Source organism: Rhinatrema bivittatum, chromosome 17 (assembly GCF_901001135.1).
Source record: "Rhinatrema bivittatum chromosome 17, aRhiBiv1.1, whole genome shotgun sequence".
NCBI classification, from domain to species: Eukaryota; Metazoa; Chordata; class Amphibia; order Gymnophiona; family Rhinatrematidae; genus Rhinatrema; species Rhinatrema bivittatum.
The window spans coordinates 35,229,964-35,257,244 of NC_042631.1; the positions used below are offsets into that span (position 1 = coordinate 35,229,964).

At 41.8% G+C, this 27,281-nt stretch overlaps 1 protein-coding gene across 1 annotated transcript in view; it reads right to left on the reverse strand.

Annotated features, from left to right (window-relative positions):
* Nucleotides 1-1,770: 1,770 nt before the first annotated feature.
* CD81 (CD81 molecule) overlaps nt 1,771-27,281 on the reverse strand; it is a 195,448-nt gene continuing 169,937 nt past the window's right edge. The window contains exons 5-8 of the mRNA XM_029583180.1: nt 21,324-21,434; nt 20,452-20,544; nt 18,868-18,951; nt 1,771-5,127 (exon numbers count right to left, since the gene is read on the reverse strand). Of these exons, the coding sequence (XP_029439040.1) occupies nt 5,065-5,127; nt 18,868-18,951; nt 20,452-20,544; nt 21,324-21,434 (351 nt within the window). The 3' untranslated portion in view covers nt 1,771-5,064. The remainder of the gene's footprint in view (nt 5,128-18,867; nt 18,952-20,451; nt 20,545-21,323; nt 21,435-27,281) is intronic.

A 27,281-nucleotide genomic window follows, 5' to 3' on the forward strand; every position in this document is an offset into this window, starting at 1 on the left:
CTTTACCCCTTATTCAGTAAGGGGTAATAGCACGTCGAAAACCCGCATCCAACCCCCCCGAGACTAATAGCGCCCGCCACATGCAAATGGATGTTGATAGCCCTATTAGGTATTCCCACGCAACACAGAAAGTAAAATGTGCAGCCAAGCCACACATTTTACTTTCAGAAATTAGCACCTACCCAAAAGGTAGGCGCCAATATCTGCCGGCACTGGGAAAGTGCACAGAAAAGCAGTAAAACTGCTTTTCTGTGCACCCTCAGACTTAATATCATGACGATATTAAGTCGGAGGTCCCAAAAGTTAAAAATAGCCAAAAAAACAAAATAAAATTTAAAATCTGCCCGCGGCTTGAAAAACCGGACACTCAATTTTGCCGGCGTCCGGTTTCCAAACCCGTGGCTGTCAGCGGGTTTGAGAACAGACGCCGGCAAAATTGAGCGTCGGCTGTCAAACTCGCTGACAGCTGCCGCTTCTGTCAAAAAAAAAAAAAGAGGCGCTAGGCCCTAATTTGCATAGGCCACCCCCACCTGAATCATGCACCCAGGAGAGTGGCCTGTGCGTGCGCCAGGAGAGTTCTCCTACGACTTTTTCTGTATCGGCCTGAGAGTAAGTACAGGATAAGTAAGGACCATGCAAAGCACCCCAACCTGCTAAAAGATTCACGTCTAGCACAAAGTTATTCAGTCTTAACCTCACCACCGTCACAGACAAATGTGCAAAACTGCAGGTGGAGTTTCTGATGTGGACCCTTGGCGCCTAGGACAGAGACCAGTTCATTTTAGGCTACCAAATGCCTCTTAGGTACTTCCAAACAGACCTGAGCCATGGTTTACTTTAATAGAAAGAGCAGATGTAACAGTTTTTCAGAAGTGTAAAGGATTGTAAGGTTAGCGTTTACAGATGCTTCCTAACAGAAGCTGCAAGTACCAGCACTACTACTCATTACTAAACCGCAAACAGATGATGCATGCAGAGCTTTACAGATCCCCATACACAAGTGAGAGCACTGTGGCCCAAGGATGCTTTAGATTTCAGGCTATTTGCAGTGAACATGCACGAACCAGATTTGCATGTACCACCTCCATTGCATGTAGATTTCTCTCTTGCATATTCATCGCGGATATACTGAAAACCCAACTAGCTGGGGGGACCACCAGGATAGGTTTAGGCACGGATGTAGATAACACAAACCAGAGTCTATGGCAGGCGTAGGCAATGTCAGGTTTTCCGGCTATCCATGATGAATATGCATGAGATGTATTTGCATGCATGTGCTGGATGCAGAGGAATGGGCAGCCGCACGCCATGTAGCACCTATCAAACCTGTGCAACTGGGCTTTGGACTCAGAAGCTGCTTCTTAGCCTACGGGAGCCTGGGGCTAGGACTACTCAGATTTGTAGGGAAATATTTACTTATGAGCCACATGCCCTGGATTTGTGTTTGAAATCAGCAGGTTGTGAGTTGGGGGCCACTGGTGAAGCTGTGCCTGGGAAGACTCGGGACAGGACTGAATAAACTGGAAAGCTGGAACTTCCTACTCCAAGAGACCATTGTTCTTTTGAACCAGCTGATGAGAAATGAGGACAGGACTGAACATGCATGGAAACCAATCCCTTTTCCAATGTGTTATGTAATAAAAGCCTCTATAGCGATACCGTGGAAGTCGTTGAATGAAAGATATGCCTCTTACAGCAGACAGGGCCGAGCAATACAGCAGGATCTCCATCTCGGTCTACGGCACAGAAGACACCAAGCAGCCTAAAACATCCACTAACAGTGTTTTATTAATTTTTTTTACATCATTTTTTTGTTTAAAAGTTATTACACAGGAATCAGATTTACATTCAGGATAAATGAGCAAGACAACACTTAATATGGTGATCCCTTTGCATTTCTATTCCCCTGCAGTCTGGATGTAGCCAATTGGCTTTTTTTTTCTTTGGGGCTGGGGGAGGGGTAAACAAGAGCCAAAATAGTCCAAGGACAAAAACCATGTCCTCGTGTCAAGCTTAGCTGGTTGGGGGGTGGGGGTAGGGGAAGAGGGGTGAGGAAGGTTTGTTGCAGCTCCCTAGGTAATTGGGTAACCAGCAACTCCGTGACCCACCCTATAACCCTGAACTTCAAGATCCTTTGTGTCAGTAAACAAATCTTTGTTTTGACCACAGCCTTGTCACCCAACTAGGTCCTTCCAATTCCATGGAGCAAGACCCTCATCCATTCTCCCCCTACCTTCTCAATGGTGTGCGGCCTACGCCCTCAGGAGTCTGACCCGCTGCTGGAACACCTGGACATTAAGGTTCATTTTGTACTACAGCTTTAGGATTTGACACACAATTGTTAATCAGAAACGGTTATTCATATTTAAATTCCCTTTCTTAAAAAAACACAAACAAGAAAAGGCAGTTAGAGAAGTTAGACACCCAGCTCAGCATGCTGCACTGTAGAAAGTACTCAAGGCATTCCTGCATGCCACACAGCTCTGGTTGGCCATCCACCGCAGCCTACAAGGAAAGGCAGAACCACTTCATTGCTATTATCTTCTTTAAGGGGGGGGGGGGGGGGAGCTGCTTAGGATGAAGGGGGAAGTTCAGGGCATCCTCCCACTGGACCCTTTATACTGAAGTCTCATGGTGTCTGCCAAAGAGGGCAAGGTGTGTTGGGATTCTCCTGGTTTGAGGAGCATTGCACACACAAGGGGCCCCCCTCATCACTTGCATTAGGCTACCAGCCACTGAGGAGCAGCAGGTGTGCCCACAGCAGCAATCTGCCCTTTTGTTCTTGTGGGCACCAATGCATAGGCACACACACTGGCACCCATCACTTTGCAATGGACAGCAGCACAGTGTCTCATTGTCTCGTCACAGCTCTCTAATCCCCAGCCTCAGATTTTGGAGGTGACCGCTCATCCTGGAACCCCGTATTTGCCTCCCTGTAGAGACACCACTAGTACCTGTGGCTTAAACTTGCCCTTGCCAGCCTTCTTGTCAATCCCTTATGCTTTGGTTAACATATTCCCCAAAATACCAATCAGCAGAATGAGTATCATTGCCCTATACCCCCATGTCTCCTGCACGTGCATCACAGCATTAATTATCTCCCCTTTGCATTTCTGCCTTTTGACTCGCAGACTGCAGCAAAACATTCAAACAGAGCTGGGGCTATTAACACCGTTTTCAAGATAATACTGAACGATATCAAATATATAGGAAAAGAAAAGGTCAGCTGAAGAGCTTAACAATTTATACACAGATCATACTTATCGATGGATGGTGATGGGAGTGGCAAGTTACACATCTAGTGCAGGTGCTGTCAGTGCAGATTATCAGGCAAACCACCCCCCAGATGCAGCCAGAGGAGAGAGAGTCCCCACTCAGACACACACAGCTCAGTCCCTGACCAATGTACTGCTGGCAAACTCAAACACACAACATGCTTAATGAGGGAAGGGAAATGCCCTCCCTTTAAGGAGCACATATCTACTATACCTTTTTTCTTTTTTTTTTAAATCTTGTCTACCCCCATGGACACATTTTACTCTGTCGCCTGGGAAGGGTCAATATTTCCAGCAGTAGGAGGGTCTTGGGATCTTTCACATCATGCCCTGGGTTTTCCCATTCAGGCAGTCACCATCAATGTGACCACTTTGTGTCTTCAAAATAATCCACATCCACACCGTATAAAGAGATATGCAGAGCAGACTATTTGTTGTCAGGCAAAAGGGGCACTGAGAAGATTCCCACTGTTGGAGCTAGTGTCCGATACAGGAAGATCGTGGCGATGCCAACAGTCAGGGCTAGTGTCAAGCACAGGGAACAGAAGGGAACTACTTCCTCTTGCCCACCTTGAGTCTAGCATCAGGCAGAGGGACAAAAAGAACCACAAATTTATTTAGATCCTGTTCAAATAATTTATCAGGAAAGAGCAGCCACACTAAACACACCAGACTGGGGTTTCCATGGATTCTGTCCAAACATGATCAAGAGCTGCTGGAATCGTTGGACTACACGTGCATGCGCACGGTTCTGCACATACATGTGACAAAAGAACTGCTTGTAAGTGTACTGCCCATGTTACAAGAGCATGTCCTGTGCAGGAGCACAGAGGAACACTTCCAGGTCAGCTAAGCTTTTTCATTGGGGGGAGGAGAATTCTTGCAACCTCAGGAGAGGTGCCCCAAACAGACTGACAGCAGATACCAGCTGGGGAATAAAGGTCTCATGCATTTATAGTACTGCGATAGTGAATTACATAGTTGCAGAAGGATCAAGACAATTTTTTTTTTAAACAAGACAGAGCTACTGAAAGCCTGTGCCCCCCCCTATAATAATTCACAGCCTCAGGGTATTTACTATGCAGGAAAGCAAATGGGACTTCAGGACATGCTCTCTCTAGTGTCACCCTGCTGCATCCCTGTGCTGCTAATAACCCTTCAGTTTCCACACATGTTCCCACGATTCCCAAATGACAGCTGTTTAATCTGTTATTTCATTTTCCCTTTTTCTCTCCTAAATTACTCTTCCTTAACATGGCACAGTCACTTCTAACTCTCTTCTCCTTGCTTACCAGATCATCGTAAGCAGAGAAAACCCAGCTTGAGCTGCAAAGTCTGGTGCCACCGCGCAGTCAAGGGAGTGGACAGGAAATAACCTGGACAATGTAAGGCAGAGCTGCCTACAGAAGTCAAGGTCCTAACTTTCACACAGCGATTTCAGATGTCTAGAAACACAAGAAACCAAAACCAAAACTCTGACTCTGTCCTTCCCATAAACAAGAACCAGCGCTGAACACACACAGGACTCTCTGTGCCTTGTGCATCAGGGGTGACCCTAAAAAACAGCCCACGCCACACTGATGTGCAACTCGACTAGACTGTGATACAGCAAAACCTTTATTTTATTTATACATATAAAAAAAATAGTTCAAGGTAAAAATGAGAAGTATGCATGGTAATAACTGGAAATATTTATGTACATAATCTTTTCTTCCTTTTTGTGATTCATTCCTCCTGGTCACTGGTTTCGTGGCACTTCAGAAGGGGTGTTTCGGGTCCCCCCAGTCCCTCAGTATACAGAGCTGTTCCTGATGCCACAACACAGCACCATGCTCAGAATCATCTCAAAGATCTGCAAGAAAAGGTAACAAATATTACTAGTTCTAGAGCACTGTTCAAGCCCAATCATGTGGTAGCCTTCTCGGAAGACTTTGCTATGAGGAACTGAGTGAATAAATTAGAGGAAAGGGCCATCTTATTGGAAGTAGCAATACTGTTGAAAGACAAAATAAAAAATCACTGATGGACTAAAGAGAGACTTCAAAAATTGCAGGCAGAGGTGTTTCTAAGTACATAAGACTTTGGCCCACACAGTATACCCACCCGAGATTTTATTAAATTCAGTCACTATCAGCAACCCCCCCCCCCCCACCTTGAGAATGAACCTGTAAAAACACAGGACACTATTTAAATCCTACTGACCTTATGGGGGGACTTGAATATCAGTACCAACCACACAGAGCTGACAAATGCCCCATGTCCCCCGGGTTTGCACCGTGCTATATAGTTATAATCTTTCAAGGGCATGAAGATCTACAGGATGCACTACGTAGGGGTGCTTTGAAAAGTTGGTTTTTTTGTGGGTTTTTTTTTAATGAAGCCAGACTAGATAAATAAAAGATCACTACTGCACTCTGAACTTGCACTGATCAGACTTGTAAAAACCAGCTAAAGTCGCTGAAATGCCACAATATGCAAAAAATGTGAGAATACTAAGTGTCAGCACTAAGTTTCATTCCTGCCTTCTAGGCTCCATTTTCTATTCACTCCTACCAACTTATATGCGATAAATTATAATGCCAACCAATCAGGAAAATGTTATGCAAACAAATTAGCTCACTGCTATGGAAATTAGAGATGGTAACCTATTTAACCTATTGTATCAATGTTCTTTGAGACTGCATCTGAATTGCCAAGCTGTTAGTGTTATTTATTTTACAGCCCATACCACCTCCCCCTCCCAGCCCACCTCTTGGAAACCTGGCAAAGGACCTTTTCAGTAGCAGGGTTTATATTCTGGAATTCCCTCCCAGAACAACTATCAGGCTGCATGCAAAGAGACAGATTTAAGAAGCAACTTAACATTCTTTACGAAAGCTTCTGAAGTCCCTACCTAAAGTGAGCTTAGCATAGGATTGCTTTCTCTTGACTTCTTCCCTGATTATTCTGAGTATGTTTACTGTATTGTCTTTTCCTGTCTGTTTTCCTTTTCCCTTTTTTCTTTTCTGTTCTTCGTGCTTAAAATGGCAAGATTAGATAATGCTAATTTTGCACTACAAATGGAGAATCAGTAAGCGCAGAAGGGCACTCTGACTTTGAAGTATCTCTGGTCTGTATTGTTACGTTCAGTTTTTATGAATGCTAACTGTACCCCGCCTTGAACTGCAGACAAACTTTTTAATAAATAAATAAATAGGCTGCAAGAGCCAAAGGTCTACACCATACTATTTGACTCTTAAGGATCACCAATATGCTGCCATTTGCTTATCAGGGGGGGGTTCTGGTTTACTTGATGAAGCAGCCCTTTTCAAAAAATTATTTAACCCTCCACCACCTCTTTCCATATGACAAAAAAAAAAAAAAAAGTTACACACAGAACATACAAATACTTAATACTGAAATTTGCATTCTGATCACTGAATTCTTGGCAGATTCTGAAACCTTTAACTAGATCAGCATACAAATTCTATAAAAATATTGTACATGAGCTTTTGTCTCTTCTTCGGATGGTTGGCAGAGGACATAGGAAGGAGAAGGTGGACTTTCTAGTGGAATCCTTTCTTGGAGCTAAAAAAAAAACCCCACAGAATTCAAGTGGTTTCAGAATTAGCCTCTCAACATCCAAGTGGTGAGCAATAGGGACATAAGTTTGGGATGGCATAATCTGCCTTGATCCTGAGTGATGAGATCTAGGGACATCCTCAATCTGATTGGTTCCCTGATGGACATTTTCCTCAGGAGCAGGAACCAGACCTGTCTCGACAAAAGTGGCTATAAGAATCATGGTCCCATTGTCTTCTTTGAGCTTCAACAAAGTTTCTATTGGTACAACTCTGAGGTCCCTCGATGTTGATACTTCTGATGCATTGGTCTCCCTTCTTAAGTTCAAGTTGGGACAAGCACGCTTTCTGGATCATGGATGCATGCTTGCAACACCCACTGAAATCATATGAGGTTCCCAAGCAAAGGACACATCTATCATGGGGGTCCATGATAAGATATGTCCTTTTGCATTGGGGGGGCCATTGCTGGAACCTGCTATACATGCTGGACTGAAACAAAAGGGACACAAAAACAGAACTCTATGACTGTGATAGGTTGATGGCTGGCAGGTACTGAAATGCCCCACCACAGGAGAGGAGTGGTGTAAAAAGAAACTTAGTAGAAATTCCTAAAAAAATGTTACCTAGGGACAACTATAAGGAAATAAGACCACAGGACCCAGCGCAAATGATCCTGTGACTGGCAAGAGAAAAACAAAAAAAGACCCAGAACAGGAGTAGGGAGGCAACACATCGTGACCAGAGAGCTCCACGGAAAAAAAAGACTGAAGGGGCCCCCGCGTGGACATGTGGTTTAATGGCATGTATGGGCATGCCCAGTGAGACAATCACATTTCTGAAAACTTTGACAGTTTCTCTGTGCTGGGCTCCGTTGGATGATGCCACCCATGTGTGAGCAAAGTCATCCTGCTTATCCTTGGTGAAAAATTGTAAAAATTCAGAAGTTATATGAATGAAATATTTAGGATTGGCTCATGTACTTCATTTGCCATGCCCTGTTGTGTTTCTGATAACCTCACTTCTCATTTAACTTATCTGGCATGACAGTTTTTGAACTACTGTCAGTTTAATTGGCCACCTCTGTTTTGCTTTAGCTCATTTGAGGCTTTAGCTTGGTTTCTTTTTTTGTTCTGTAATTTTAGGTGTAATTTGTACATGGGAGTAACCTGCACGGAGTGGCAGTTACAACCTTAAAACACCTTGCTGGGCAGACTGGCTGGACCATTCGGATCTCTATCTCCTGTCATTTACTAAGTTATTATGATTTGGAAAGAGAAATCAAACATCCTTATTTACTAGGGTTTTTAAGCATTAATGCACCAAAATATGAATTATTGCACCATAATGAATATTATGTGCATGAATATACATGAGATTTGCATGTGTACAAAAAACCCCAAAGAGGAAAGAATAGTGCAAGAAATAGCAGTGAAACACATAAAGAGGCACACAGATGAAGAAAAGCAATATAAAAAGACATTATAAAATTAAAGGTGCTACATTTTTTCCTTTTCTTTCTGTCTCCTCTTTCTAACCCCTTTACTTTCCTTCCTCCCCCACCCCGTTTCCCTTTTAGACACCGAACCTTTTTCTGAGGTACATATTTGTAGGTATCTGCATATCATGCTAGACTCAGAGTGAGCTCATTAAAAATTCTTTCGGAACCAACAGACTCAGGTCAGGATTCATTAAACTATCACATGCGATAGCAAGAGGAGAGAGCGAGAGAGAGACTAGCTATAAGGGCTCATAGTAGTTAGGTATTTATTCCTCTATAGGAGGCCCACCTAGTTACTCAAGGTGAGGTTTAGGGGCCATTTTGACATTCAGAGTGAGAAGTATGAAGTCACCCAAAGATTTGTACAATGTTCTCAACCTGGCTTGATGGACTCTCTACCTGGGTAATATCAAGCTAGGTTGAGAGATCATTGCACAAATCTCATCTTTGGGTGAGTTTACTCACTCTGAAGAACATCAAATCTTCACAAGAATGTACTGATCTGTTCGTATGTCTTTAGTAACTAGGTCTGCCTCCTATAGAGGTATAAATACCTCTATAGGAGGCAGACCTATAGAGGTATTTATGTTTGGTGAGAGAGAGAGATTAGCCTTATAGCTAGTCTCTCTCTCTCACCAAACAGCTTAAAAGACTAAAAATGCTATGTGCGAAACATCGCAGAGTGCGAGTCATGTCGCACAGCTTAACACAAATGAAAAAGGTGTAGCTATTTTCTGCGTTAAAACTGTGCGATATGGCTTCGCAAATTGCGAAGCCAACCCACTTGGCCAGAAATCCCGCCCAAGCTCCACCCCTTTTCTAAGATAGCATTGCACCATGCGTTAAGGCGTTTTCGCATGCAAAAACACCTTAATGCATGCGAAAAGCCCATAACGCGGCTTGGAAAATAACCCCCTCAGTTTGCAAACAAGGTACATTTTATAATTCATTTTATTTTGATGCTTATTATTTTAGCTTTGATTTTTATTTTCTAATATTTATAGCTTTTTAATTTTTAAATGTATTATGTTTATAATACAGGCACCATCATAGATATCTTAGTGTTTTTCTGTTGCTCTCTCTTTTTACATATATAATGAATGGGTTTATCATTTTACATTTTTATCATATTTTTATGCATATATTTATGTCTTATGAAGCACTATGATCTAATGTGATATTTTTATTCTTGTACTTTGTTTTAATATGATTGTATGGATTAATGATTTTATGATTTAGCACCTTTATATAATGTCTTTTTTTCACAGATATGCTGCTCTGTGCGGTTTTCAAATAGATCTGAACATAACAGAGGAAGTGCATGCAGATCTACCTCCTGTATATTTATTACGGATATCCCATTTGTGGCTTGAGGACCAGAGTTGGCTACCCTTCTGAAAACAATGGGGCCCAGGATAAATGACTTGCAATTTGGGTGGCTACCACTTAATACACCTTTGTGAATGGGGATCTCAGAGCTGGGAAGAAACAAAACACATTAAAAAGGAAAGAGCACTTTGTATTTCAGCTTCTGAAATTTCAACAAACAATACCATGCAGTGTCAACAGGTGAGCGACTCAGAAAGAATAAGTAATGTAATGTAATAAGTGATCATTTAGTGCAATACTTAAAAGCAAGAAGGAACACGGAGAGAATTCAAACCGTACAATCACCACATGATTAATTAAATTAATTATTCATTTTTTTTTAATGTCTGGGATGTTTTATTGTATTTGCAAGAGAATACTTTTATGTTGCGTGTAATCCACAAATAGCAAGCATTTAAAATTGGTGGGCTAGAAATCTACTATTGTGATTGGAATAGTATTACATAAATTGTTAGGCAGGCTGTATTGATCTGAAATTATATGTAATATTAAGAACATTAATACAATTCTTAATGCATTGGGATTGGCTCCAGGTACATCTAGAGAAAAATGTCAATTGGATTCTACAATTACAGAGAAGGATATTCAGGACGCCATTAAATCTCTAACTCCTCTTAAGTCTCTAGGACTGGGTGGTTTTATGGTAGAGTTTTATCAAGCCTTTAATAGCAAGCTGGCTCCCAAACTTAAACTGTATCAAGATTTCATTTCCCAGAATAAAATGGAGGAGACCTTTGCCAAGGCCATTATAATCTTGATAGAGCTCACCCCAAATTACAGGCCCATCATAAATTCATGTGGACTGTAAAATGTATGCTAAGAGGTCAATATTCAAAGCCATTTAGACAGATAACTTGCAAGTTATCCATCTAAATGGCAAGTTTGGCAATATTCAGCCACTTATCTGACTATAGTCATTAAAAAAAAAAATAATAATAATGTTCTGAGGGCATTTCTGAGAAGAGTTTCATTATCTGGCTAACTTAGCTGATTCTGAACTATATGTGGCTAAGTCAGTTTCAGTGCAGGTCTAAAGTTATCCACTCCTGTGTGGCCAAATAACTTGCTACTTATTTGGATACTTCAAAAGGTATCCAGATAAGTAGTGCTTTGAAATAAATATATATATATATTTTTTTAAAAGGATCCTGTGGCCCACTTTTCTACCTCACCCCCACTAAAATGCATCGCTGGTCCTGCCAGTCTGTGCCTTCTCCTCTAAATGTTAGAAATTGCTCCAGGGCTTGCAGATTGGGATGCTGCCCTCCCCCGGTACCCTGCCCCCCACCCACCCACCGTGTATTAATACTGAGCCGGCAATATCCCCCCTGCCGGGAGCAAGGGACAGCAGTTACTAGCTCCTGGTACGTCCATCGCAGCTTTGTGTTGGGTGGATGGAGAGGGCCCGGTCGGTAGTGGTGGTGGGGCAGGTCTCACCACCTCAGTATTACTACACAATGGGGCAGGGGTCCAGGGCGGGAAAGCGATTTTTAAAAAAAAGACAATGAGAATGGGTGAGTGGGGAGGAGTCCCGGTCTACAGACCCCAGCGCAATTTTAACATTTAGTGGGGAGTGTGAGCCTAGCAGGGCCGATGCAGTGTGGTGGGCTGAGGTAAGAAAATTGGGCCAAAGACCCCTGTACTATTTTTTTTTTTTTTTAATTTCCAGGTGCTACGTACCTGGCCACACAAGGCCGGATGAAGACCTAACTGGCCCAATTCAAACAGATCCGGTTAGGTTTTCAAATTACCTGGCTACATGTCACCAGCTAACTTTACGAGAGTATATTCAGGGGAATATTCATCCCGCCAAATATACGGGACAAGTTATCCCACTAATTTTAGCCAAATAACTTGTCCACTGAATGGCTTACTGAATATTGGCCTATAAGATATTAAATGCCTAAAGATTAAGCAATGTCATGGGCGAATTAATTCACATGAATCAGGATTTTTAAATGGTCATTATTGCACCCATAAGGTTATTTATTTATTTATTTATTTATTTAACAGTTTTTTTATACCGACCTTCATAGTAAATTACCATATCGGATCGGTTTACAGATTAACAAAAGGGAAAAACAACAAGAGTAACAAATCCACGTAAACGAAAGATAACAATAAGTAGGAATAAGTCAAAAATTACAATCAACAAGGGGAGAGAACTTGGAAGCTTGCAACAAGCTGGAAGGAAGATAGGCCGGTAAAAGAAATTTTACCATGGAAAGTACAAATTAAAAACTTAGACGGTGTTTTAACCTTAATGACTCAGAGTCCATTTATTCCTTCATTGAAAAATGGAGTGCCAGACCGAGTGGCAATGAAGGCCAACTATTGATTGTCTGGTTCAGGGAAGGCTTGTTGAAAGAGCCAGGTCTTAAGTCCTTTTCTGAAAGTTAAAAGGCATGGCTCCAGTCTGAGGTTTGATGGGATACTGTTCCAGATCGATGGGCCTGCTATTGAAAAGGCTCTGTCTTTGGTCATAGCGAGGCGTGAGGCTTTAGTGGGGGGAACATTCAGAGTGCCTTTGTACATGTCTCTAGTTGGTCTGATAGAAGAAAAGAGTTTAAGAGGTATTTCCAGGTCAAGTTGAAGTTGATGATGGATAGTTTTATGGATTAAGGTGATTGATTTGTAAAGAATTCTGTAATTTACTGGTAACCAATGTAGATTCCTGAGAATGGGTGATATGTGATCGTGGCGGCTGGTACTGGTTAACAATCTTGCTGCCGCATTTTGAATCATCTGCAGCGGTTTAGTAGAGGATTTGGGAAGTCCTAGTAGCAGGGCGCTGCAGTAGTCTATTTTGGAGAACAGTAACGCTTGGAGGACTGTCCTGAAGTCGTGGAAGAATAAGAGAGGTTTAAGTCGTTTTAGGACCTGTAATCTGTAAAAGCAATCTTTCATTGTTGTGTTGACCATTTTCCTGAGGTTTAGTCGGTTGTCTAGAATCACCCCAAGATCTCTCACCTGTTTACATGTGATGTGAGCGTTGAATGATGTTGGTTGATGGATATTATCATTTGAGGAGATGAGGAGAAGCTCTGTCTTAGAAGCGTTAAGGACCAAGTTTAAGCTATTGAGTAGATTGGTGATGGAAAGTAGGCAGTTATTCCAATGGGTGAGCGCTTTTGCTATTGAATCTGTTATGGGGATTAGAATCTGTACGTCGTCAGCGAACAGATAATTAATTAGATTGAGATCTGTTAACATTTGGCAGAGGGGGAGGAGGTATATGTTGAAGAGGGTTGGGGATAAAGAAGATCCTTGTGGTACGCCCAGATTAGATTTTGTTAGGGGAGACTCTTTATTATTGATTTTGACTTTGTAAGTCCTATTACTGAGGAAGGACTTGAACCAGTTGTACGCAGATCCCGAGATGCCGATATCTGCTAGACGATCCAACAGGATGGTGTGATTGACGGTGTCGAAAGCCGCCGAAATGTCTAACAAGACTAGTAAAAAGGAATGTCCTTTATCTAACCCCATAATAATATGGTCTGTTAGTGAGATGAGGAGGGTTTCCGTGTTGCGTGATTTCCGGAAACCATATTGCGAAGGGTGTAGGATCTTGTGGTCTTCCAGGTAGTCAGAAAGCTGTGTGTTTACCAATTTCTCCGTTAATTTAGCGACGAAAGGGAGGTTAGAGATGGGTCTGAAATTTGCTGGAACATTTGGGTCTAAATTGTGTTTCTTGAGGAGGGGCTTGAGTGAAGCGGTTTTTAGGATGTCTGGGTAGCTTCCTTGGGATAGGAGGCTATTTATTATACTGGTCAGAGGTCCTGAGATCAAGTTAGTTATTTGATAATATCCTGTACAGAGCTAAGTGGAGAGTCCAGCTGTAGATCTTATCTCTACTTTTATTTAAATTTTGCACTAGAACCTTTAGTATTTGCTATTAGATGAACTAAAGAAATTCATGGGTTCACCATTAGTAATGGTGAATATAAATTATCTATTTCTACGTGGATGATACATTCATCTGAGACGCTTCTATTCCTAAACTGTTAGAGGTGGCATGGAGGCGACCCGCACGGAGCGGCCATTATTACCCTAAAAACCTTGCTGGGTAGACTGGATGGACCACATGGGTCTCTTTTTTTTTTTTAAAAGAATTATCTTTATTGATTTTAAATCACATTTACAGAAAACATGACAATCCAAGAAAAAGGAAGAAAACCTTTCATAAAAAATACAAGAAATCCTATCAAGTCTCCATTTAGGAAGCCACTAATACAAAGAAAACATTTAGGAAGATTTATCTGAAATAAACCGATTGTCTTGAAATGTGACTCTACATTTACTTGGAAATTTCAAATAAAATGAGGCATCTAGAAAGAGGTCCTGAGATTTTAACTGGAGAAATTGCTTCTTCCTAACCTCTCTCTCCTTAGAGACATCGGGAAATGCCTGAATTATTTCTCCAGAAAACAGGGACTCCCTATACTTGAAATATTTGCTGAAAGAACCCATCTTTATCACTAGTCAAGGCAAAAGAAACAATTAAAATAGAAGGAATGGAAATGCTGTCATTGAAGGAAAAAAAGCGAGATCCGAGCTAGAGAAGGGAGCCATACATCGGTGGCCCCTTCTACTTTGCTTGGTAATCTCTTATTAGGAATATAAAAGCATCTAGACAATAGAAACTTTCTCTCAGGCAACAATTGAAGCATTTCAAACACACATTTCATAAACAATTCCTCCCTAGAAATTAGGCGGGAATACGGGGAAAATTCAACAGGCAAAGATTATTAGTTCTCAGCCTATTTTCCATTACTTCACATTTAAAATGAATACTCAGATTATCTTTAATTCCTGCTGCTAAGGATGCTTGTATTTTCGACATAGCTAAACCTTGAGAAGAGGAACTGGAATCCATCTAGAGATAATGAAACAACATCTGGCATCAACCATTATTATAGCAATATGAACCTATAACACTAGAAGACCATCCCGAAGATGATTAAATACCAATACTGTTACCATAATCCTTTTCCCTTCGTTTCCTTATGCTCCCTTTTTCACCACCAACCTCTCCCCCATCCCTTCTTCTCTCCCACTATTAATTTATGCAACTATGTTTTAATTGTTTGCTTGATTTCTGTAAACCGTTATGATGGCTGCACCGAATGATGGTATATAAAAATGAACAAATAAATAAATACATCTAGAATGAACCTCAGAGCTTCTTAGATGTATCGGAGGAAAACAGACATAGCTGAACAACTAAACTAGACATTTAAATCTTTACCTGGGTCTTTTTCTGCTGTCATTTACTGTGTTACTATGTTCGGTTCTCAATTTATCAGGAGGTTTTAGGATTGAAGACCTCCTCCTTAATGCTCGTTGTACGGAATCTATTTTACTCATTTCAGAGGGAGAGAGAAACTATTGGGAGTGATAGACCATAATGATTTTGAAAAGCCAATTTTTAATAGTATGGGAAAAGCTGACGGTTTACTTCAAGAAATGACTTTAAGAGTGGTCACCATGATACTTTCGATGGTGAAGACAAAGCTATTAAAATGTCTATTATGCAGCAGATACATTATATACTGTAATAAGTATGTTGCTCATACTTTCACCAGATATTTATTTATTTATAATTTTTATATACCGACATTCTTACATCCGATGTAAATCATACCGGTTTACATTAAACAGAATAGCAGGAAATAAATTTCCATAGTCTAATACAATGAACATTTCTAATTAAAATTGTTAAGAAGCGAAAAGAAAAGGTAAAGAATTGGAATAAAGGTTAAATTACAGAAAAATATAAAAGATTTTTTTTTTTAGAAGCACAAGGATTGCACGAAGGGGTGCACAAAGGGGAGAGCCCCTTTGTCGCGCCCCTTCGGCGCACGGCGCCTGATGGTGAGGCGCTCTTCAACCGTCGCCGGGGCTCCCAGTGACGTCAGGGGGGGGGGGCGTGGATATATATATATTTTTTTGAATAAGAAAGTGGCCCATATGATTTCTGCTGGGGGGGGGGGGAGAAAGACCTCTGCATATAGCCCTCTGAGAACTTAAAACGAACAAAGAAAGACTGTCAACTTCCTAAACCCTTTTTCTCTGCATCAGCATGCATATATATATATATACCGCGAGAAGGTGTTTTATGGCTGCAAAACTGGAGAGACGACTAACGCTTCCCCTGTGCCATATTCCAGCAACGGTTCCTAAAAAGTGTACCGGAGGGTTCTGTATTCCTGCACAGCATTTTGCATATTGGCCAACTCACTGAAAATGAAGTGGGAAGACCTCAAATGCTCCCCATGGTACAATCAAATATTCAAAATCAACACTTTCTGCATTAAATTGGCAAGGGTGGCAAAGACTAGGAATACAGCTCCTGGATCAGGTAATAAAAGTAGCTTGTGATCTTTGAAGAAACAAGAACTCAGTTTAACCTGGAAAGTTCCCAAAGATTTAAATGGCTTCATTTATGGCACTGTATTACATTGGCATGGAAAATGTATATTCATTAATTGCAAAAAAAAGTGTCCCCGAAGCTTGTGGTCAGGTGCTGGCGTCCTCTGAAGTGGCTTCAGGATTCTGTCTATGTCTGCAGAATGCACTGCAGTGTCAGGGGTGAGGGCGGGCTGCCAAAGGCTGGGAAGTGGCCTCTAGGGAACCTGCTCAATAGCCTAGCATTTTGGAGCAAGCCACTGTGGGCTTCGTTCTCCACATTCCTCACGCAGACACATTTTATTGCTTAAAGGGCAGCTTGGACACCAGCCAAAAATCTCCAAACTCGGGAAGATAAGATGCTAGTTTTCCCCACACAGAGGGGCCAAAGCAAAGAGATGAGCATTTAAAACTGGGTGCTGGAATTCAGCGCACAAGCACATTTTTCTTCTTCTTTTAGCTCTCAACAGATTAAGCTGTTATGCAAATGCACACAAACCAGAACATGTGCACCTAGAAAAGGCTTAGACTGTAATGGATACTGGCGTGCGGGTGCACATGGACCCGTGTATGCTGGCCTGCGTCAAAGGACGCAGCCATTTTATAACATACATGTGTATAGGCACCCATGGTATAAAATAGGCTGAACACAAGTACATGTGTGCAATTTTATATGGACGTGTGCATCTGGGCACAAATGCTGCCTCTACCACGTACGTGGGGGAATTTTTATAAGAGACACGCGCCGATGCCATTACTAGTTTTCCCAGTTCATCCAGTTACGGGATAGGATTTCCAAACCCCTCTAGCTTCCCTTCCCCTGTTAACCCCAACCCTTAAGTTGTCTTTTTTTTTTTTTTTTTTTTACATCAGCCATAGCAGTAGAAATGTTATGCGGCAGGGGAGTCCCGGAACGCACATGCCCCACCCCTTGTCCCGCCCCTTTCTTGGGCTCTCACTTGTGCGCGAACTTTTAAAATCCGCTTGGCGTGCAGCAGCCAGACGCTCGCGTACCTCCCAGTTTTGGTGCACGCCGGGCTTTTAAAATTCACCTATTAGCGCACACAAAAACAAGTTTGTGCTTATAAAACATGGTTTATGCACACAAATCACGTTTTCCGTGCATAAAATACGATTTGTGCTTTCTGCGCAGTAAGTATTTTGTGGGCACATAAATCGTATTTTATGCACGGAAAACATTACGCGAGTACATAAACCATGTTTTCCGTGCATATAATATGATTTCTGTGCACAAAACGTGTTCCGTGCAGAAAGCATTTTTTGTGCATGATCAATCACATTTTATGCATGCGTAAAATTCCAACTACAGGTCTCGGCATCGAAACCCAATCTTCAGCCATGGACCAACATCAACCGTGGAAACTTTACTCCACCTCAGAGTTAAGTGCTAAGAAAACAGGAGGTAATCTAGTGCACCTCTTTGCATTGGGGTGTTAATACTTAATGCCATCATTAGCATGAGCTAACTTAAAAACACACAATGTTGTATGCACATTTTTTATGTACAAAACTTCTTACTACATAAAATAAGCGCACAACTGAGGGTTAAACTGTGCGCTGTGCTCGGCGCTTTTTTGCATTGGCCCATCAAATAGGAACTTCCTCGCGCGTTATATTTCTGTAACAATATAAGGACATTTTGGATGGGCGAATCGGGAAGGATTAAGAATATCCTGAATATCCCACATGAGCTTTCATTTGATATTATTTGGAAATTAACTGCAGTTACAGGATATATTTCTACCTGCAGTAAGAAAATCTTTTGCTATCCATGGCCTTAAAAACAGGAGTGGAGAAATGGGCTAGTGGTTAAAGGAGAGACTGAGATGAGAATCGGAGAAATCGGGTCTCAAATCCTGCTAATGTTTCTTTATGACTTTGGGTACATCACTTCACCTAAGGTACTAACTTAGGGCCTGGTTTACTAAGGCTTTTCTTCCAGGGCCTGAAAAGCAGAATATAAAGCAAACAAATCAAGTCAATCATTCTGGGTCTATGGGCCCTTGGACTGTGAGCACTCTGGGACTGGGAAATTCATGAATGTTAACTCACCTTGAGCTACCAAAGAAAAGACATCAGCTAAACATAAAAATAAAAACGCATCCTTCATACCCGGACGGATAGGTCTTTCCTACAAATACATACTTAGTGTGGTTTAGTTATGTTTGATATAGAAACATGAAGCTTTACAGCTGAAAAATGTAACTAGATTTGAAAAAAAAAAGTGTCAGGATATCTGTACATCATTCTGTATCTCAGCTGCCACAACCTAGTTTTTCTAATTGTTCAATAAAAATGTGTTATATGTGGTAGCAGTATTCTCAGAGATGAGTGAAGGTTATATTCTGTAAAAGGAATTTGTTCTTGTGTATTCACTAATGATACATGAACACCAAGGGGTCCATATTCAAAGCCATTTAGTCAGATAATTCACATGCTATCCAGCTAGACGGTTAACTTTGAATATCCCAGTGCATATCAGTGAAAAGTTAGCTGGATAATGAGAGAGATTCTGGGGCAGGGAGGAGTTAGCTCAATAACTTATCCAGCTAGCTCTGATATTTGGAGTTAGCCGAGTATGTTATTTGGCTCTCCCTAGATGTGCCCAACTGACCCAAGAAGCAAGCAAGCAGGAATTCGAGCCAGAAACCAGACCTACATCTCCCGTAGAAAGCTAGCCCCATCCAGGAAGACGTATGGCACCACTTACCATAATAACAGCTACAATAACGGCTGCTATGCCAATCAGGTACAGTTTCCCAGAGAAGAGTTCATCAATCTTCTGGTTACAGTCCTGATGGGAGAGAGAGCACACGGTGAACACTCACGAGGGATAATCAGGGGCTTTCTTTTATTCATAAACACTTTGCCACACATGGCTTTATTCCATCAAAGATCGCATCAGAGGTGTCACTGTTCTGGAATCAGTCACAAAGAAGTAGGTTTATAAAGGGGTCATGTAGTTCATCCCTCTGTCGCCAAACAGGACCTGTTTTATTGCACTCTCAGATAGAACTCTCTCTAGAGTGGTGCTGAATCGTCAGGAATTGACCTTTTCACATGCACTATTAAATATGGGCTTATGGTTAGATTCAGGTCTCCTTCCAGTCTCAAAGTTCTAGGTTTTATTTGTGAATTTGCAAACGATTTGCCAGTTGAGAGATTTTCTGTTGCCAAAATCCTTAGTAACGGTTATACGTGTTTTGGCGACATCTCATCTCTATTGTAATATCTCAGAAGTACCTCATACACTTACTTAAAGGTTGCAGCTACTTCCAAACACAAGGGGGGTCAGCTGGCCAGGCAGCCACCCAGGGAGTAGCTCTTGAGTTAAACTAGCACCGGGAGGGTTCTCGTAGAATTATATCCCAAACCCAAAGCAGTGATTTTAATTCTACAAAGCACAGCATGAGCTCAATACAGTGCCTCACAGATGTAGGTCATGATTACTCAAATAACTGTTTTTACAATAAATAAAATAATTATGGGTAATTATGACCAGAGTTGGAAGTCAAAGCAGCCTCCCACAGCTAAACCCAAAAGATCTTACTTTTCATCTTAGGCATTTTCTGTAGGGGAACACTTTCCAGCAGCACCTTTAACATAGGCCAACTATTCATACATTTTATTTTAAAAGATTTATAACCTGCACGGCTGGGTATGGTAAACATTCATAAAACACACACATCAGATATACACAACAGAAAGAGCCAGTGAATTTACATCAGATATAAATAAGGAAGTCAGCGCGACTGAAATGCTTCCTCAAGAATGCCTAGGGCTAGCACTTCCTTCAGTCTTCCTACAATTATTTTCCCCTTCCTTTGGGGGTTTAGTTACTCCGACTCTTGGTTCTCTCCCTGGTGCTGCTGTAACTGACTCTGCGACAGATACTTGCAAACCAAGACACTAAGTGCCCACAGCCCAAGTCGAAGCTTGAAACCCAAAACCGGCAGACCAGTAAGCCTCCGAAAGACAAAACCCAAACTCCACGCATATACCGTGAATTTGCTTCAGGAATATGAAAAAAAAAAAAAGATTAATATGGCACCCGAGGAGAATGGATAACAGGAAGGATTTCTCCTCCAAAAACACCACATGCATACTGACAGAACAGGAGAGTTTCAGGATGGTGGGAGAAGAGTGACCAAGGAAGCAGTGGAGAAAGCTTACATTGAATCCCACCACCTCAGAGTGGAGAAAATACATATCCCCCCCACCTCCATCCACACTGATAAGAAGTTAAGTTACCCTACCCTCCATGCTGGACCTACAGAATGTTTGGTAGGCCTACCTGGTTTAAAAGCATTGAGATATCCCTTGGACAGATATCGTCGCTGAAAACCTCCATCAACTTGACGACCGTATTGGTACCACAACACTGCAACTGTGAATTATTAAAAAAAACACACAAAAATTGTGAGCACAGACTGCTGCAGGAAAAGAATGCACCTTTTCTGAAGTGCATCACATAAGCGGATGTGCAACACCAGGTTTTCCAGACAACGCCCTGTGGCAGAGCAGTTTCCAAGAACTGGGGTCCAGATTTTATACAGTGGAATCTTTTCAGGCCCTGCTTTTGTGGATTCATAACCCATTTCCTACTGAAGTACTTTTTTTTTGGAAGGTTTATGCTGGGCTGCCTATTGCATTTCAGATTCTGATATTGGCCTTGTATAGGTGAGGTCCCAAGATACTTCAAGGATTCTCTGCTGCATTCTGTGCTGCCCTGGGCATCGGTCCCTGCCCTTTCCAAATTTTGGTTAGCTGGAAGCAGTCTTTTTTACTGTGCAACACCTCCCTTGTGGAATTAATTATTTTTACAGCGACGCTCAAAATCAGCAGGTCAGGCTTTTAAAAAAAAAACCAAAAAAACATCGGGCTGTTCAGACAAGTTTTTGATGTTTAATCGATTATCAACTGCTTTGATAACACTACTTGTTAACTGTTTTTAAATACCTGTCCTTCTGGTCTTTTTAAAATGATGCCCTGTGACTTTGTTATGGTTTTGCTGCCAGGTGAATGCATGGGCTCTGCTCTTGTTGGAATAAAGCCAGCTCAGATTTCTAATGACGTGACAGTATGACTTAGGAGGCTCCACGAGTGTATTCCATATGGAAATTGTCAGGGTCATTTGGTTGTGTTACGGAGAATCAGAGACCTTACCGTTTCGTGAAGCACCTTCAGGACAGCCTTGGCTTTTTCCTTATTAGAATCTGGACCGGAACGGGCTTGCTGATATGCCTCGTTATAGAACTGCTGCACTTCATACGCAATCTGTGGAGAGAGCAGAAGGCCTGGAGAAACCTGTCTATATTCACAAAACAGCTGTAATCCAACTAAGAGTATGAGCAGGAAACTGGGGGGGGGGGGGGCTTGCCAAGATGAAGACCTCCATCCCTCTCCAAGCCCACGTATACCGAGTTAAAGGCATGGGGGTTGGGGAAAATTTACATGCTCATCTATCCAAAGTGGAAGAGAACCAAAGAGAAGGAATCTCAACTGGTCAGATCGGATGGGCCAAACGGTCTATTTTTATCTAATTTTCAAATCTACTTTATTGATTTTCACATAAATACAACCAATGCAACTGATACACTCAGATGCTCACAGTGATGGTTTGCTCTGCACACCACCATGAGCTCATTGCTGCTTTTTCATAACACCACAGATTCATGTTAAACAACGGCCAACGTGTGAACCACCCTCTGCCTCCCTTCCCCTCCCACCCCCCCCAATATTTAAATCAGGAAGAACACACATTCTCTAGAGAACATTACACATCTCTATGCTGGAGTATTCAGAGGTAATGGAGGAGGTGGGAAGAGAAAGCTGTGCGCCTTCCTCCTGAACAAGAATTCTGGAAATAAATCCTTTAATTTTGTTAAAGAAAAGCAAGTTTGCTTATTTGTAAACATCCATGTCTTGAGAGCCAGCGAAGGCAGATTTGGATGGCAGAATCTGCCGCCCTCCTGGGTGATGAGTTGGAAAAACCCTCAAGGGAAATGGAGGCTGAACTGACAGATGAAGGATACTATGTTTGCTGTATCCAGACTGGGGCTGCAAAGATCAATCTTTGCCTTGTCATGAAGGACCTTCTGTACAGTCCTGGCAATGAGTGGAATTGGTAGTTATGCATACAGTAGACAGATGCTCCAATGCATCATAAAAGCATTGGGAGCTAAATCTGCAATTGCTCAGATGCATGGAATAGAAATTGGACTTTCCAGTTGTCTTCTGAGGCGAACAGGCAAGTTATCGGTGTCCATTTGGGAACAAGTTGTTCACAACCTCTTGATCCAAAAACCATTCATGCAGTTGCAAAACAGATGGTCTGCAAGTGTATTCTGGACACCCAATAGGTGGGTCACTTGGCGATAACACACTGTGATGTCTAGCCTAGAACCAAATTTGGAGAGCCTCTTTGCAGAGGGTGTACGAGTCCATACCTCTGTTTATATAGAGCATGACCAACTGACTGTCTTCTGAATCAAAATTCTCTTGCTTGTATGCAGGTGGAAGAAAGTCCTTAGAGCATATTGGTTGGGTCGCAGCTCCAGAAGGTTGATTTGTAGATGACTACTCGAGACCACATCCTTTGGGTTCATGCAGCACTAGCACATTCTTCCCAACCTCTGGTGGAGGCATCAGTAGACAGTCAAATGACATATGATTACATGCATTGAGACCCCAGTACCAGAACCTCCAGGTCCATCCACTACTGGAAGGATGCATGCATTTCAGAAGTTATCAATAAAGGATAATGGCTGGAACGGTTGATTCCAATGGTATCAGAGGTCCCACGGAAGACCTCATACGTGTAATTGAATCAGATGAAACATGTATTGCTGGGCCATGTAGGAGGACAAAGATTGACCTGACGTCCAGTTTTGTTTTAGAAGGGATCTCACAAGGCCCATCAAAATTCCAGCTCTTTAGGCAGGTACAAAGGCCTTCTCCTGAAGCAAGTCTATTCAGGCTCCTATAAGTGGAAGCTCTGGGACAGGATCAAGCTGGAAATTGACCAGAAATCCCAGAGACTGGAGAAGCTGTAGTGTGGAGGAACTCAAGTACGCCAACCAAAGAATGGCCATTATCAATCGTCCAGGTATGGGAACATGCAGACTCCCTGCCTGCGCAGCATTGCAGCCCCAACTGCAAGACACTTTGTGAATATTTGGAGCAGTCAAGAGGCCAAATTGGGCCGCCTTATATTGGTAGTGCACACCCTCCACCACAAACCTGGGGAGCCTCCAATAGATGGGGTGAACAGGAATATGCGCCAAGCATCTTCCAGATAAAGCGCGCATATCCAGTCCTTTAGCTGAATGATGGGCAGAATCACCTGAAGGGAATTAGTCTTGAAACACTCCCAAACCAACAATCTGTTCAGGTTCTGCACATCCAAGATGGGCTTCAGCCCCCTATACTTCCTGGGGAATAAGCTCTATGGCCTTCTGCTGAAGGATGGAGGCTATTTATAGTATGGAACAGAATCAGAGGCTAGCTTGGCTCTGACAGTTATCCTTTGGACCTAACAATAGGGTTAAATCTAGTAGACAAAAAAGTAGATAAGAAAATGCTGTTATCAAAGCATAAGGATACTTTGCTCTAACAGCAAGGTAGTCAAGGGCTAATTCAGAAATAGGTTACAATACAATCATTTCATAGATTACCCTTAGGCTGATCTGTGTCTCTTAGGCAGAGACACAGTTACTGATATATTATGAAGTCAGTATCATATTGGAAAGTCCCTGGCTTTTCTAGGAACACTGGACTGGTCAGAATTATGTTTAAACAAGAACTGTAACGCAATTTGTGGATTGGGATCATTCCTTTCTCTGCGTGACATAGAAAGAGCCATGCTATATGTTTGGCTCTTTTCAGAAAATGGAACCAACAATTTGTCATGCACTTAGGCAGACTTTTTTCACATCTCTGACTACAGCCAGATTTTGGATTTTGCATCTGCAAGCTGCTGAGGATTATGTGACTTACATTTAGCTATTGTCCTGAATCTCTCTCTCTCTATATATATGCCGTAAAGTCTGAGTGTTCAGATCTTTGCATTGTGCAGGCTCTGGCGACTTCTCCTTTGTGCACAAAATTCTTTGCTACTGCTAATAAAAACTAAGTCTCCTTGGAGCTCCTGTCTCTGGTCCTTTGTCTACACACAGACAGGTAGGGAAAGGCAGCTCCCGGTTGATGAGTAAATCTTCCACAATAGTTGCAGCTGAGCAGATTGAGAGGGATCATAACAGAAGTCTGAGCTCCGAGGATTGTAGGAAGGTGTGAAAAACACAAGCAGTAGCTATACTCCAATTTTCAGGACCCACTTCTCCTTGGTGTGGTTCCCTGGTAGGTGTTCCCTCATATAAGGAACATCCACTAGGGAACATTCTTTGCGACTACAGGAGCCTTCTGGTTCCTATAGATACTGTAGAGGTTTTAGCCACAGTGTTAAAGACCTCATATGCAGACTAAATAAGGTGTTTCCCATTCCACCTGACTCTTGTCTTCCAAAGAGGTTTCAACTTCAGCATGCACTTTTTTCTTTAAATTTATTTCCCTTGTGTAAATATCGTACCATAAACAGCTGGTAAGCTGTACTTCTTGTGCTAAGTGTAGCACTCGGCAAGCCCTTCCAAAAGGCATCCAAAACTTTTGGATCCTTGTCAAGGGGTACACTGGGAGTGGTCTCTCAAGCGCTTCACCCATTTCAATGCTGATTTTACTACCACTGTGTGGCAGATGGACTACTCCAAACACTGAAAGAATTGGACTTGGTACTTCAAACCAATTTTTGGGCTACTGGAAGGCATGCCACATTCTAATCTGGAGTTCTTTGAGGCTGCCGTGAACTGGTATGGATATGAATTATGCAGAAAGCTGTGAAAACTTAACAGTAAGACTATATGATTGGATTATTTGGGGCACAACAGGAATGAATTAACACCATTGGGGAGAGTATTTTTCAGCTTTGTCCAAGAGGACTAGTAATATTCTAATCCTAGGTGATTTAAGTACAATGTGGATAGTAAACAATGAGTTAGAAGCATATTCTGCCCTACAACTAACTCAAATTGATTGTTCTCACTCAAAGCAGGACATATTCATGATTAGTTGATAATGCTAGATGGGCATGTTGATCGAATTGGTATTGTGGTTTGATCACTATTAAATTTCAGTTTCAGCTCCAATTTCCAGTGAAAGATTGTGATCGCCAACATATAGAGGATTAGAAAGACTATCATGGACAAATTAACCTGGAGAATGGAAAGTGACGTAGGTAGATTTGGTCTGCAACTCCACCCTCCAGATGGTTGAATCATTTTCCTCAATACTGGCTTTGTTTATGCATAAAATTGAAAGAAGATAACAAAATGTTTGTGGCTCAGTTACTTGGTTTAATCAGACTTGAATAGGCCAGGTGGGGGTGATGTGTCAGGCTGAGCACAGGTAACAACAAGCAGGCCACTTCTGAGAACGATTTGTCAGGCCTGGTTATTTTGAGCTCAGTTTAATATTGCTCAATACAACTTTAACCTTTGTTGACTCATCCATTTAAACTATTTAGTATAATTAAGACATTATGTGAATGAACAAAGTCTATAGATCGTGTATCTGCTTTGTGGATTAATGCATAAACAAGGTTGAGGGTCTTGTTGTCCGGAGTGGATGCTACTGAGAAAGCAATGTCTGATAATGATGTGGGTGGGGTGGACTAAGTTTCAACGCGTGTCCTCTAAGGAGCCTGAAGTAGCCTTCAGTAAGTTAAAAGCATCTGGTGGTTTGCTAGATCGTATCCTTCCTGGATATTCCATATGGCAAAAGATGTATGTTTAGCAACTTTGGTCAAGTTAGTGAATTTCTCTCTAGAAGAAGGGATATTTCTTAGTGTACTCAAAAAGGCAATACTGCGACTCGTTTTAAAGCATGGTGGTTTGCCTTCTGATCTCTGTTCCAGCTATAGACCTATCTTAAATCTTTCTATACTTGCAAAATTGATTGAAAAAGTTGTACTTACTCAACTTATAAAATTTTTGGATGATAAATTCCTGAATCCACATCAGTGTGGATTTCACTGTGAGCATAGCAGAGACCTTACTTGTACCAGTTGATTTTATTTTTTTGTGAACTGGATCAAGGCTGAGCAATGACAGCAGTTTCTTTCCATTTCATCTGTGTTTGACACGATGTCAGAACATTAGGCTGCCTACGTTGAAAAATTTGAGAGCTGGAGGCGATGACCTTCAGTGTTTTACTTTTCATTTGCTACATAGAGAACAAGTTAGATTTGATCGGCAGCAGTCTGTTTGGCAAACATTAAAAACAGGGATCTGATAGGTTTTGCTTGTCTGCAACATTGTTTAATTTGTATATGCAACCGCTTTGTTATATATTGGATGTATGTTCAGGTTTTTATAAAGTATATGCTGATAATATCCAGTATGAAAGAATGTGTGACTTACATTGTACTCTGTTGCTAACTGTATGGTGCAGGTTAGATCCTGGATAAAGAATTGTCAGTAAGTTTAGCAAAAAAAAAAAAAAAAAAAAAAAAAAAAGGAAGCTATGTGGATTTCTCGCAGCCTTTTGGGCTTTCAACTGATGGCTCTTTTTTTGCCTTTTATGGATGTTGTCAAATCTGGGTCCCAAATAGACTCCGCACTGACTTTTAAAACACATTAGATCAGTGCTGAGGACAGATTTCTATAATTTGCTGCAATATCTGAAATATGTTTTGACAAAAACTGATTTCAGAACTGTTGTGCAGGCCTTTATGCAAACAATGGTTGATTAGTGCAATGCTTTTTATTGGCTTGCCTAAACGTTGCTGGGCCTTGCAAAATTCATCAGAACTCAGCAGCACGGTCAGTTGTACAGGGGTAAAAGGAAACAAGTAACGTCCATGCTAATGCAACTGCACTGGTTGCCCAATGTGCAAAGGATGAAAGTTAAGGAACTGAAGACGTGACGTCACACCCCGTGACGCCAAACGTCGTGACGTCACGTCTTCAGCGGCCAATTGCACGATTTTCCCGTGCAGGCGGCCATCTTTACTTTGCCACCTACCTGCCTGCGCGATCGAACATGCTGCCGCTGCTGGCTCCCCGGATCTCG